Source organism: Ceratosolen solmsi, unplaced genomic scaffold (genome assembly GCF_000503995.2).
Source record: "Ceratosolen solmsi marchali unplaced genomic scaffold, CerSol_1.0 scaffold57, whole genome shotgun sequence".
NCBI lineage: Eukaryota > Metazoa > Arthropoda > Insecta > Hymenoptera > Agaonidae > Ceratosolen > Ceratosolen solmsi.
The window spans coordinates 3,890,629-3,906,975 of NW_011948427.1; the positions used below are offsets into that span (position 1 = coordinate 3,890,629).

Sequence of the window (16,347 nt, forward strand, 5' to 3'; positions counted from 1 at the left end):
CCGCGCCCCCCCGCAACACCGGGGGGGGGGGGGGGGGGGGGGGGGGGGGGGGGGGGGGGGGGGGGTGATGCCCTTGATGGGCAGGTAATAGTTGTGTCGGTAATAGATAGTTAATAGGTATAGTAAAGCTCGTGGGCATTTCGTTTATTCCATTTATTTTGCAGATGCAAGAGAGAAGAGTTCGTATCTCACGAAGGAGATAATCGCCGAGTAAGAGCGGATAGGTTGAACGAGTGGCAGCTCGAGATACGAAATCGCGACCTCATTGCCCTCTAGCCGCCGCCCTTTTCCAAGGTCGCCAGGGGTTGCGCGCGCCTCGCTCGCCTTCCCACCCTCTCGCCCTCGTCCTCCCGGATCGATCTCTATCTCGGTGAGCGTGGAACTGCGCAGTATCGGCACATACGGCGACTCGGGCGGTGTTTTCCCGGGGCTTTTCCGACGACTCAGTCTTGGCGCGAGGCCGCACGCACACACGCACGCACGTACATCTCGCCGTGCCGGTTATCGCCGGGCAACAGGTTGCGCGCCAGCATTACGAAGGTATCGAAGATCGAGGATCAAGGATCGAGATGAGCGTCGACGACGTGTTGAGCTACCAGCCCAGCCCAGAGGAAGACCTATATGGGCTACTTGGTTGTGACGAGTCAGCTACGGTAAGGACGTAGTGTCTAAGGCTTGAAAATCGGAGTGACGAGCCATTTCTTTCGAGGCTAAACTTCTCAATTTTAATGTATTTTATATATTGCTATAAAAAAGAAAGCTTCTTTTTTTTGTTTTTAAGTTTAAAGAAAAAACTATTTTTCAAACCATCTGCCGTGGTCCATATTATGCTATCGTCTTGACGTACTGCGATAATTATGCATCAGTCAAACATTATTTATAATCTTACACATTAACTAATAGATTTTATTATACGCGGAGCACTTTAAAATAATGCCTTATTTCGAGTTCTTGTAAAATGATATTTTACATAATTATATTTATATATTATTGTTTATTCTATATAAAAAATAGTGATGAATCAATAATCACATGTTGTGTGCTCAACACAATATGTGTTAAATCTTAAAATGTAAAGTTAAAATGTTTAGTCTTAAAATGTTATTGTATAGTTGTACAATTTTCGTATAAACTACTTTCGTTGCAACGGCATTTAAATATTGTTTTTGGAAATAAGTCAAGTCAGACTACAACGATAATTATTTCTATAAATACGGTTCAAGAATTCATTGCATAATATTAATAAATATGCATTATATTAATAAATTAAAAATAATTAGTAATGATATTAAGAAATTTCCACTGCCTTACATATCTTATAAATGATATTTATATCAAAATGAAATAATTGTATTACACATCAGTGCAAGCAATAATTTAATATATTTAACAAGTTTTTAACAGCGTGTAATAAAATTACAACATTTTTTTTTTAAGCGATATTATAAACAAGATGAAACAATTTTGTTGGAGGTGATGATAAGCGCAATAATTGAGTGTTTTATAATTATTGGGTGACAATAATTGAAAAAGTTTTTTATCTTACGATATTTACAATAGAATCTTAATTTAATAATTTAATTACAGTTTTATCAAATATATCACTTGGCTTAATCAGTTAAAAAATGCTAATTTCAATGATTTATTGATCGCAAGGTGCTTTATAAATAATCAATATTCTATGACGCAATCTCATAAATTTCATATACACACTTTTATCTATGAAATTTAAATATGCATCATTTACAAGTCATGTGTTTTATAAATTGAACATCTAGAGAGTCAGCGAATATTAATAAAGTTATCGAAGATATAGTAGAATTTGTAAAAACTTTTTATTGATTGAATATATTACAATGATTATAAAAATAATCAATATATACTAATTACGTTTAATAATTAAATATATTGTACGTCGTAAAAGCAAATATTAGAGTTTCATGAAAAGCTTTTGAATTTATGTATTCTGTTTCAAATATTTCAATATATATATATATTTGTTCTTCTGGCGATCAAATCAATATTCTCACTTTTGAATCATCGAATTCATAGTTTGAAATATTCGATACTAATTTGTGAAGTAGTATATTTCTCTTTTTCAATTTTTATTTAAAATATTTTTAAATGTAAATGTATCTATTCAATATTCAACGAATACTGATTTTATATTAAAATTCTGTATGTATATAATAAAAAAAAATATAATTATAATGATAAGGAAATTGATAAATAAAAAAATAACAATAGTAAGATTAAGATGGGAAAAATGTGACGGGTAATTTCGCACAAAAATTAAGTGAACAAATTTTTAATGACGTAACTTGATGAATTATAATCAAACGTATATATTGAAAATAAGAGGCATAGATTTCTTAAATTATGCACACTGAACGTGCGCACTTGTGTATGTGTATGTGATGACATCTTGATTTTATACAAGAATTTGAAGAGCAGATATTATACAAGCGTTAGAAAATTAAAAAAAGTGCTTTAGTATAATTATTATAAAATCTTGTGTATTTAGTATACATTAATACATAAATACATTAAGAATTATTCAATATTTAACACTATATTTTTGCCAGAATTTGTATTTATTTATATGTTAGGGAATATTATATCTTATATAGTTAGTAATAATACTAATAAATTATACTTCATTATTTAACTAAATGGTTCGTGTAATATTTGATATTATTTTAGGCAATAGTAATCACGTGAAAAATGAAAAATTGATAGAATAATTTTTGTTTGTTACTACTATAAGTAAATTATTTTATAAGAACATATTGAAGCTAAGCATACAATATTAATTTGTTCACTAATTATGGACAGGAAATATTTGTACTATTATGAATAATTAAATTAAATTAAATGAGAAGTTTTTAAATCCACTTTATAAATAATATATCTTAATAGGCAATTCGATACCTTTCTGCAAATATTTTACAAGATTTTTTTTTAACAATAATATTTATTATATAGTATTTTATAGTAAAAATTTAATAATGTATTATTAACGTAAAAACATATTTCACGTGCTCAACTGATATAAAATTCATTTAGAAGACATTTATTAGAATTATGGCAGTAAATTTTTTAAACGAACATTAAATTTTGTGTTATAAATAAAAATCATATTAATGATAAATCTTAATAATTTCAAAATATTTATATATATCATAAAATTACTACGTTAATAAAATGTTAATAGAACAAAAAATAATAAGAATATAATCCAAACAGCAGGTTTAAAGAATAAAGTTAATTAATTCTAATTATAATTTTACATATTTTATTATTACATTCATTTGAGTGGTTTATTTAAAATTATTTAAACTTTGTTATATATAAATTAAACTTATGAAGTTCAATAATAATTTACTTTATCTGTTTATAGTGTTTATATGTTATTTATAAACTTAATTTATTTTCTAAGTTTATCAGCATTACATCAGTGCCATTTATTTTACAAAAACAAATTTTAGTAGAAATTCTTTGTCTTTTATTAATATATTATATATATAAATCAATTAAGATATATTTATTAAAAAAAAAAAAAAAAAAATTCATTAATCAGAATTTATATCTTATATAATATATAAATATACAAGATAAAATAAAAATTGTTAGCTATTCTTTCTGTATTTGCAAATCCAAATAAAGGAAATTTCAAATTTATTATAAGTCAGAATAAGATTATGCAATAAAATTTAGATACAATAATATATAAATCATTAATAAAATTCAATAACAAATATTAATATTAATTTATGAACTCCTTAAGAATGTTGCTTTTTTTTTTCATTTTCTATGTCATAAAATCAAAAGTATTTTATACAAATTCTTAGCTATCATAATTAAAATTTTACTCTTTTTTATTTTACAGATTGAACAAATCACTGCCGAGTACAAGGTCTTAGCACTGCAGTATCATCCCGACAAAAATGAGGGCAACAAGGATGCCGAGGCTAAGTTTCAACAACTGAATGTAAATTTTCAATTAACAATTTCTGATAATCAGTAATAATTTATATTATATATTTCAAACATATATTGTAAGTATATTTTCATTTGTAATACGTAACTGATTAATGAGTCAAATGATAATCAGCTTCATTGATAAAAGATTTTAGTGAAAGTTTTAATATGCATCGGTAAAGAAATACAAAGAGGATCGATATGATTTCCACCATGAACAATATTAAATTATTAAAACTGAAAACTAAGGAAAATTATTAATAGCAATATTTTATATATGTAATCGTAAAAAAAACGTAATTTACATTCTTCAAAAGGATTTAGAATTAAAAAAAAAAAAAACAATGTCTTTGAGAAACATATAATAAATCAAAAACTTTTTAAACATTATAATAAAAACTAATTTTGTTCGTTATAAGAATCAATAGACTGTCATATGAGAGTTTAAAATTATATTTTCAAAAATGAAATAATTAATGTACATTACAGCTAAGTTTGTAGAAAATTTTGTCTTAAATGATGAAAGAATTATTATTATTAAACTATAAAATAAGTTTAAAATTAGAAATACAAATAAAATGTAGTTTAAATCCAGAAATTAAGTTTTAGAGCAATTACAATTTAAACTATGATATCATTTTTAATGAAATAAGTATATTTAAATTTACATATCGTCGATTTTACTAATGTTTGCACTAATAAATTTGACTTTGAATATTTGTCAGGGCTTATTCATATTTCTTCGTGTACTTGAATAATATTGTTCTTGTACAATTTACTTTATTAGTCCTTTTGAAGTTAAAATTATTTCATTATAAATGAAAATACATATATTTGTTTGAATAAAGTGTGAAAATAGAAATGTTATTGATATGAATTTGTATTGAAACTAGATTTAAAAGTTACGATGGTCTATTTTCTTTATTATTAAATTATCGTTCTTCTGTACAAATTATAGTACAAGAAAATAAATTCAGAATTACATTTACTTAATGTGAATAGTAATACTTCATCTATTGAAATGATGAAATTTTTCATCAGTTGAAATATAATAATGATAAGATAGGTATATTTTTATTAGATCTTTATATTTCATTGCAATATATTATAAAATCTTGAAGAAGTAGAATGAAATTAATTACGGAATTGGAATTTAATTTGTCAAAAAATGTGTGAAAATTGAATCTATTAATGTTTGTCTCTATACAATTTCATTTATGTATTTGGTTTTATTTTTTATTTTAATAATAATCACTGTCAGGCCTTTTAATTGTATCTAATTTCGCTGATTTTCTCTAATAGACTGGGACAGTCCATGTATATCTGTGAAACTCCTTAATAAATGGAGTATTCACCTATTAACCATAAGTACTGTATGCAACTTGTTCGCTTAAACGGTCCTTATTATGAGACAAGTCTCAGTTAAAATTACTAAGTCACTTCTCATTAAATGCCGAGATAGTTTGGTTAATTTTGAAAGCTTTAAGACAAAATGACAAATAGTTATTTCTTTGTTAATATATTCAGAGGCTATGCAGTATTTTTAATTATTTCGCTACAAATTTGTGAGAAACCTATGCTGGTCTTAAGCGTTTGCCTGTATTGAAACTATCAAAAATCTCTATTAAATTGACATTAAATTTTATAAAAGATGATAAATTCAACTATAATTAATAAAAAAATATGTATTTACTACTTTTTTTTTTTATATACATTTGAGAGACAATATATTTTGAAACTGATTATGGTTATTTACATAAATAAATTAAGCAGGAATTTTAAGTATTATAATTTAAATTATCTAGAGATAAAATATGATTAAAATTTACAATACTATAATTAACTCATTAAATTCACAAATAATAATGATAAGAGGATTAATTAACAAATTAAATTTAAGGAAATGATAAGATATTAAAACAAAAATATTGTAAAGCCTTAAATTGTTTCAGTTGGATAAAGTTTCAGTCATAATGAATTAATGCTTGTTATTATCATTTATAATTAAACTTTATTAACTAACTATTACCTATTAATAATCTTATTAAACTTTTAAAATTGGATTCGAGCATAATTTAACTTCCTCTAATAAATTAATATTCATAATGTGATTACTACTTTTACTTTTAATATAATTACGAACTTTTATGTATTAAAAAAAATCTAATCTATCTGTTTTTTTTTTTTTTTTTTAATTATATTGTAAATGCATCCAATAAAAGGAATACAAAAATATTACGTATTATATGAATAAATTAAATAAGAAGTTAGTGTAGTCAGTTGGAATGCAAATACTCGAGACCTTTTAAATCATTAAATATACTTTATGCATTTAGTTATTTATACTGTGTAACACACGAAGATAATTTGGTTATTCCGAAACTAAATATTTTTTTCGTAAGTAATTTAAAATTTAATCATGCGTGAAAAATTTATGGTATCCAAATGCATTATACACTTTCTATTTAATTATCCTTATTATATTTATGATTTTAATAATATTTAAAAATAAATAATATAATATTTATTGCTAATTCGCTTTTTAAAAAAGTATACAATATATATATATATATATATATATATATATATATATAGTGGATGGGTGCAGATAATACAAATTTATGCCAAAAAATTCTATTAATTAAAATTTCAATTTCAATTCAGATGAATATTATAAATTATAAGAAACAATTAATTAAATAATAATGAAGCACAAATAATAAAATGACATCAGAAGGAACTTAATAACAAATAGTCCTATTTAAACATAAATTTACTAAAATTTATTTGATTTGCTTTCTGTATTTACTAATTATTAATTAAAAAAACTACAATATTTTGGTAATTAATATAAATAACTGTAAAAGTAGTTATTCTTCTGATTATATTAAAAAGAGGATTAAAAAGATCTGTATTAGAATGTATCAGAACCTTTTATTTAAACGTTTAAATCTTATTAATTTACAAAATTATTGTTTCTATCTCCAACCCGTATGTGCATTAAATTAAAAGTTTCATTAAACTAATTCAATTAAATTAAAATAATGAAGTTGTAAGTCTTATGTGGTTAATGTAATCAACGCGCGCTATAGACTTTGAGAGATAAATGAACTATTCCAAGGAGAGTAATAGGTAAAAAAGAATAAGAAAAAGAAAAAAAGATAGACGATTCCTTGAGATGAGTAGTAATTGCATGAGCTATAATTTATTCGTTTATTCTCACGAAATTACCATAATCGCTCAATGCTCTCGACTAAATCTATACGCACATATTAGATTATTGCTAAATGTCGCGGATGATAACAAATATTGACGACTTTAAACATTAATACGTATAAACAGAGATTCGCACGCATTAGATTTAACAAATTGAATGGATATATTACAAGTCAATATGCCCTTTTGCTACTGTATTACAAATGTATTTTGTGAGTGAGTGCGGAAGGCAAAGTTGCATACATGTATATATATATATATGTGTGTGTGTGTGCGTACGTGTGCGTGCGTGCGTGCGTGCATTTGTGCCCGTTAAATCCAATATTTATCTATCGAACTATCATAGGTTGCTATATTTGAAATATCCTTCATTCCATATGGTAGCCCCGTAAACGGATATGGAGATCAGAATTTCAGTTATAAAATCATATTCTGTATTAACTAATAACTATTTTCAATAAGTATTGGGCTTGAATGAAATATCCAAAAAAGTTTAATAATAAATATTAACGTTGTAATAATGGAACGCATCGTTGTTTATACTTCTATTATTTTTCGTAATATTTATTCTGGATATGGATTTTCTTAAAATTCAGAATTTTTATAATTGTTGCCAATGTTATCCAAATTATATAATTTATTTCATTTTGCAATTTATTATTATTATTAATTTTTTTTTTGTTATTGAAAAGGGCATGATAAAAGCCATTTATCAAATTAAATAATATGTTATGCATAAATCCATTATTCGTCTATTATTATTTCTCTATCAGTTACATAAATATTTTCATATTCAAGTGAATAATTCATTAAAATTTAAGATTATTACTAAAATAAAATGAATGAATATTTTATTATACTTTAAGTAGTTTCATCTTATAATTATATTATTAATTTTAACATAATAAACTGAATTGAAAATATTAATGCTCTAAGGTTACATCAAATACATATAGAATAAATTAATTGAATTTATGGCTGAAATACTTTGCAAAAAATTATACAATATTTGTAGAAAAATAAAATATAATAGTAAATCAACGATTGTTAGAATTTGTCCTGCAATTTATTCAATATATTCAATTTTGTGCAACACTAAACTTAAATACTAGAACATTAAACGCTAAAACACTAAAATTATTTAATATTAAATAGAATTCGCAGATAATTATCAATATATGATTATCAATTTATATGAATCAATAATAGTTTTTATTTCTATAAATAAATAAACATAAGAAATTTGCTAAAAATTATTCAAATATTTGAATTACTAATGATAAATTTAACTATTTAATTATTTAACTCATTAACTAAGCTAGTAAAAATATTATAGTTTATATATATATATATATATATATATATATATATATATTCAATTTCTTTATTCATGTATTATAAAAACAATGTATCATGAGAAAACGCTAATGGGATAGATATTTTGTGCTACGCAGTGCTACGCAAGTTTCACAAACAAAATATATTTGAGTACATCTTAAAAAAATTAGTTGATTAAAAACATTTAACTAGATTTATAACTGAAATGTTATGTTGATATAATTTTTATATAATTCGAAAATTTTTATACGTTTTTAAATATTAAACTATGGTATTAAAAATTCAAGCGGGTCCTTAAATTTTTATTATAAAAACTGCAGCTAATAATGAAACGTATAATAACTAGCAATTTGAAAGAATTAAATTATTAGTGCTGGTAATTTGATAACAACTACGGCAATTGATTATATTTTTAATGATAAATGAATAAAAAAAAAATCAATGACCACTCTGATTTATGTGATGTATAGTTAAATTAATTGACATTTATTTCATTACTGAAGGGAAAATCATTAATTTAAAATTTTTTCATTTCGATTGAGATCTCGATATAGATCTTGGATATTGAATACTTACACATTAATATAATGTAAGACAATTAAAAGAACATGTTACCTAAAAAAAAAAAAAAAAAAAAAAAAAAAATTCCAGTATTTTTTTATAAATTTTAAATTGCTTGCATATTTCGTTTTCTCTTTCTATATTCATTTATTTTAATTTAATATTGACATTTTACTTAAGTTATTTCAATTTTTCGAATCTTGTAAATCACAACATTAATGAATTAAATATAATTTTGTTGTACAACGAACATAGTAGATTATAAATACAATGACTAAAAATTATTTACAGAACACAATATATATTTTTAACGGTAATTATTTGGTTATTACAAATCGATATTCGACTAACGATGTAACATAGTAATTTATTTTTAGGTCGTACGTGTGAACATATCCACAATATAAATATATAATAATACTATAAAAGTAAAGTGTTGTACGACAATATTAATACATAATAATAATTTAATATACATCTTAATCATTATTATAAAGAACGTAATTATGACAAAGTAATAGTGTCAATTTAAGATATCGAAAATTGCGAATGTCATGGAACGATTGAAACACGATTTATCTTTGAATGAATTAAAACTGTTAATCATGCTAATTCAACTTGCCTTATAAAGAGATCGAACTGAGTAAAGGAGGCGAGTGGCGAACTATAGTAAAGGATCGAAAAATGCAATCGTGAAGAATAGAGGTCGGCCTGAATTGTCAATTAAATTTTAAAAAGCGCTTAAACTGCCCGGTTCGCGCAGAAAACCTTAACGACAATTAGTCCTCCGCGTGCAAGACTTCCATGGGCACACGCATACTTGCTTTGGAAAACCTAGCGAGCACATCGATACACAGACGAACAAGAGCGACAGTGTGCGCTCAGAAGGAATCAATTTTTCCTCCATTCACAGGCGCAATACTCGCTTGCGCATATCCATAGACGTAGGTAGATTGACTTTTCTCCCTTTCACTTGCAGTATGCCAAGGAGATATTATGCGACCCTGAAAAGCGAAGCAACTACGACAAATGGCGGAACAGCGGAATTTCCGTCAGCTACAAGCAGTGGCTGGGGATGAAGGACCACGTGCACCAGGTGAGAGAGATTTTGGACCCTCGGCCTCATGGTCGCGGGGAGTAAAAACGTGACACGCGCTCCTGACCTAAATTCGTCAATTGGGGTGGTGCACGCGTCGCTTGCCAACTCCCCACGGACTGCTAGGCGAGGCGAGAAGTCACTTCGGTCCAGATCTAGCAAATCCAAACTTTTCTCGAGAATCTGGACATATTGCTACGCCAAAACACGACACGAGAATGCTTATTTATCCGGTGTTATCGCGTACTCCATTATGATCTCTGTTTTATATTATTTAGGCAAATGGGTGACGGAATTGGCAACCACCAGCACTACACAACCCTTTACGCTACATTCATGCAAATTGCCATTATCGCGTATAATTCTAATACTTCTCATTTTCCAAAAGTTCTTCCTGCTTACCGATCGCTTAACCTACAGCATTTACAATTTCCAAGAACATTAATCTACTCTGGCTTATCAGTAGATAAAAGTTAATGCAGGAATGTCAAGTTTTTATTAAAGTTCTCGTTTTATTTTCGAATTTCGTATAAAAATAGATCTTTTATTTGAAGCAGCAACTATTAGCTTTATAAAGAATTTCAAAAGATAAAATTGTCGAACTATTCTAGTCGAAGGTGGTAATAAATCAGTGTCGTATTATTCACTTTATAACTAACTGAACTTCTATAGAGGATAAGACAATGTGTATTTGTGTTTATTAGATAACGTAATAATTGACGATTACAAATTAAAAATAATCTATCTTAAGATTAAATTTTTTTTCTAACAAATGTTTTATAACGATCAACACTTGTCTATTTATATTAAATTACTAAAATTATATTATGAGCAATATAAATGCAATTTATAAAAATAACAAACTTCAAACGACTGAATCAATAAGAATATTTTTTACATCTCTTCATTTAATTCTGTCAATTGAAATAAATATCATTATTAACAATAATATTTAATGAAAAATAATTTATTTGTAAATAAATTACATTATAAACAATGTATATAAATGATGACAGAAGCAATCAATAGTATGTGCAAATTTATATTTTGTTAATGTTATATTAGTGTAAATAAAATTTCTTTGTTTGAATAGGAAACATCTAGAATTTTATATAAGAAGTACAGATTTATAGTTTCTCGTTCAAAAAATGAAAAATTTATTCTTATAATTTATATATAATTACAGCGAATGAAAATCTAATTATACTAATTAAGCCAATTGAACAAAATTAAGAAATTAAATTGATAAATATGTGATAAGTTTCTTAAAATATACTTATGATTATTTTATTTTAATATTCAAAGATTGCACTATATTACCACAATGAAACACATTTATCGAAGTATGAGGCTTTCAATCGAACTAAGTTAAATTAAAGAATATTATTTTATTAATAAATATTTTATTTATAATATCAATTTCCTTTGTATCGTTCAACATTTTATTATTGGATTTAATTCTAAAAACATTATATACACAAACAATAGTATTTTCTGTTATGCAAATTTTCCATCTTTAAATGTAGCTGCTTTTTATACGGAATATTTTTATTAAAAGCATAATATGTTTTGTTTGTATGAATGAATGATATTTATTAACATTAATTTATATAATTTCAGCATTTATAAAATGAAAACTCAAAATCAAATAAGCTTTTACCTATTTCTTAAAATTACATAATATATATTTAAATTATTGTAAGCAAACTTGTCACGTTTCACTGCTAACTTCATTATTCAACTTTTACTCATATAATATTCTCTCTATACTCTTAACCTACTTCCTTTCACATAATGGAATTTCCAAAATCATCAACTGTTTAATTGGGTTCGACCTGTTTTTTAAGATTAGCCTTCTACCTATTTGCATAAATTAAATTTTTTGATAGGAGCAATCACATTTATATATAAAACATTACTTGCTATATTCAATATTCATTATCTTTAAGTTCACATTCCATTCTTTAAAAGAATTCATTCTAATTTCTTAAAATATCCCTTTTCCTTGTATTTAAAAGTAACTTACATATGATTCTATACTTAGGTATGTTTAGTCATGTTTATTTACTTTCTTAATTATATAAACGAAATTCAGCAAACAAACATTTTGCTATACTTGAGTGTCACGAACACTCAGCTTAACTCTAAATAGTTAAAATAAATTCATGATTTTTATAAATTTAACTTAAATTTAAAAGAATCAAAAATTATTCGGAATAATTTGATAAATCAAAATATTTTGATATATTTGATAAATCTCTAGATGTTTGTTGGTATAAAAATTTTACTCGTTTCTCTATTTAAATAATCATATTGGAATATTATTCATATTGAGGGCAATACGTTGGAAAACTCCATCTAAAATAATTGGAAAAGAAAAAATTAAGATAATTTCAAACAAATTTTAGGTACAATTGATCATCAATATTTAATAGCAATTAAATAAGTAACAATTCAATTTTATTAATAACGAGCGATGATTTAAATTAGAATTGAATCCATTTAATTTTATTATTAGCTACTGTTTATTAAATTGGGAAATTAAGCTGTTAAACAAATTATACCAGAATTTGTTGTCAAATGAAGATTTTCAACTGATACTTCCATCTTCAAAAATAAAGAAGGAAAATAGCATTTTAAAATTTAAAATAATCAATAAAATATAAATAATTGGTATATATAATTGGTAAAAACAAATAAACGGTAGTGTGCTATTTAAAATTTAGAAAATAACTTTCTTATATTAAATCAAGTAAAAGAGGAAACAAAAGTGAAAGTAATTAAAATAATATTCACACAATTATCATTCTACTAGCAGAGAAATAGCGGAGAGTTGATAAAAACTTCCAATAAGATCTTATACTCGAAATACATTTATTTACTCTGAATTGCATAGATTTTCATTATTATATAGAAGTAAATAAACTAAATTTAAAATTCTTTAACAAACAAAATATAACTTGTTAGAAATAGTAATTATGATAATTCTATGATATATATTTTTATATTATACTTTTAAATAGATTGTCCATAACATTGGAAGTATTCTAATTGTATTTATTTATTGAATGTGTAATAAAAATTTGAAACATATAGTAAAACACTACTGCTAGTTATTATAATTTTAATAAAACCGTACATGTACAATAAATAATTTATAGTACTTGTTATATTCACTTTAGTATTTATCAAATGAATTATTTTAAGTAATAATTGAATTAATTTCTTGATATTTAACTAATTACTAACATTATGTTTAATTATTAATCAATTATGCTAATATATATTTCAATATTTTGAAGCTATTGTTTATTTTTATTTTTATTACATTAAATTTAATCTGCAGAACAATTTGTTTTTTTGTCTAATCAAACAATTATTTTTTACTATTTTCACATTTTTGGAATAAATTAATTTCGAAATAAAATTCATGCAATATAAATGGGAATTTTTGTGACAATATACTTTAATTTTTGGTATAATTTTAATTTGGTATAAAAAAAAAAAAAAAAAAACGAGATTCTTTATAATAAAATAATATACTTTAATGATGGATTGATTCAATAAAAAAAGTTATAGAAAATAATAGGATTTTTAGATTAGAATATTAGAATGATTTTAAAAATAATTATTTTGATAATCACTTCATAATAATATTTACTTTTTATTAAAAGTATTACTGTATTTCATATTCATTTTCGTTCAATGCATATAGTAGTAGCAAAAACAGTATTTACAAATATCAGGATTTTTTTTTTTAACTAATTAGTAAATTATTAATAGATCAATAATGATTGATTAAAAGAAACTTTGTGAATTAAAATGAACGAGCGGAAGCAGAAGGTCTACGGAGAAACCGTTTAGGAATAAATTAAAAATTTTCACGAAAGAATTTACATAGAATTCTTTTGTCCATGATAAAAACTGTTGTATAAAATTTTCAAGGATCTAAATTCAAGGATCTCTCTCTGCAGAAGTGAACTGGATTAAAGAAAATGAATATATTCAAGTACTTTTTTTCTAAATAATATTTTTATAAAAAAATTTCCGATTTTTACTAATAATTTTAGTTATTTATAAGTCAATATTATTTATTCATTTCTTACTTAGATCCCAGAATAAATATATTTTTAAACATTATAAATTTATGATCTCATATAACTTTTTGTAGCCACGTAATGCATAATTTGAATTTTATTTGAGAAATTTTATAAGTCATTTTCAAAGGCTGTATACATAAGGTATTTCATGCATGAAATATGAAAAATAACAAATGTATAATTTTATAAATTGTGTATGTAAAATTATGAAAGGTTTTTATTTAAAAAATCTTACTAAATTTATTATATATATTAATACAATAAATTTAAAGTCATATGTTAATTTTATTTTTAGTTTTATAATGCATTTTAAGAAAATAGATTTTAGTTGTATTTAGGCCTATTCAATAGATTATTTATACACACACACACACACACACACACACATATATATATATATATATATATATATATATATATATGTATGTACTATACATTAAAAAGACTTTTTCAATTCGAGATGAGTGTACTAAATTAAGTGAAATCAAAATGAAAAGACATAAAATAAACATTAAGTTCCAACAATATAATTAGAATAATAATTGATTTTCTTTAATAGTATATGTAGTCATTGCATATTTACAATGTGCAGAATTTAATATTATATATGTATATATAAATGTATCGATTTTAATATTGTAATTTCTCTCATTTGCTAAATTGAGCTTAAAATTTTTAATAACAATATATATATATTCCAAATATAATAATACAAATCTTTTGTTATTTAATTCCTCGTTCACTTTTGTTTGATTTTAATATTCAGCAATTGTAAGGACAAAAGAAATAACGCCTATAAATAAATGAATCAGAATGAAGTTTTTTTCTGTTTGATAATTTCTTTTACCATTTTCTACAAAAGTAGTCAAAACACGTAACTTTATTTGCTTAATTTGTATTCATTTTAAATTTTCGATAAATTTATACAAATATATATAAGTTAATTTATATACGTCATTTTATAAATGATTTAAATTGTTTATAAATTATATTATATATATTTATTCATTACTGGTATCAAATTATATTAATTACATTCTTTGTTATTACATTATTTGAATTACATAAAATTATTTATAAATTAATAAAGATAATTTCTACATTTAAAGTAATTTCTTAATAGAACAATTCGAGAAATAAGTAACCATACAAATGAATAAATATTTAACAAATATAAATAAAAACGTTCCGCCACTATCTTATGTACACAATTTTTGAAACTTGATGATATTATGATATAAAAATTTAATTAGATGCGAATATCATTAATAGTTAATAGTAATTATTATCGTGTATTCTAAATTGAAATTTATACTATATTCTGCCGTTTTATCTTTATATCTTATGTTTAATAGATTTCTAACTTATAATATTAATTTCATTATAATTTAAAAATTGATTTTTATTTAAACAATTGGCTGTAAATAAATAATTATATTATTTATGCGGATTACAGTCTCTTTTTGAGAAATTAAGTAGGACAAAGTATAATACTCCGATAAACATTTGTGTATATTGATTTATGGTCTTTACGATAATTAACGTCGAATTCCAATTTTTTTCAAGAAATGACGACGGCTAACCATGTGCTTCTATACTATTATGATAATTATAATTACTTAGGTTTCTTAATGCACGTATTATTACTTTCGATGTATTTTCTAATTTCATATGAATAAAATAATGGTCATAATTAGGTTAGAAGGCTTGGAGGATGCTCTTTGAAAAACATAGGCTATTCAATGATCATAATATTAAGGGATTAATCTATTTACAGTCGATGCACTGGAGTACGCCAAAGACAAAGAACCGAATGCTGCCGGGCAGTGAAGCGGAAGATAGCGGAACTGCGGGTGGACGCGCCAAGGTCAAACCCTCGAACGCGAATCGTCGCGCGAGCGAAGGCGGCGCCAACATTCATTACGGGGCCCGTCGTGACCTCAACTGGGACAACGAGCCGCCCAGCGAGATCATCAACAAGTTCCGTAACTACGAGGTTTAAATCCTGGGACGCACCCTTTATCCCCTCCCTTGTTACCCCCCCCCCCCCCCCCC

At 24.7% G+C, this 16,347-nt stretch overlaps 1 protein-coding gene across 1 annotated transcript in view; it reads left to right on the plus strand.

The window, feature by feature from the left end:
• jdp (DnaJ domain-containing protein) overlaps window positions 1-16,313 on the plus strand; it is a 25,533-nt gene extending 9,220 nt beyond the window's left edge. The window contains exons 2-5 of the mRNA XM_011501129.1: window positions 165-653; window positions 3,890-3,991; window positions 10,076-10,192; window positions 16,070-16,313. Of these exons, the coding sequence (XP_011499431.1) occupies window positions 570-653; window positions 3,890-3,991; window positions 10,076-10,192; window positions 16,070-16,294 (528 nt within the window). The 5' untranslated portion in view covers window positions 165-569 and the 3' untranslated portion in view covers window positions 16,295-16,313. The remainder of the gene's footprint in view (window positions 1-164; window positions 654-3,889; window positions 3,992-10,075; window positions 10,193-16,069) is intronic.
• Window positions 16,314-16,347: the final 34 nt, after the last annotated feature.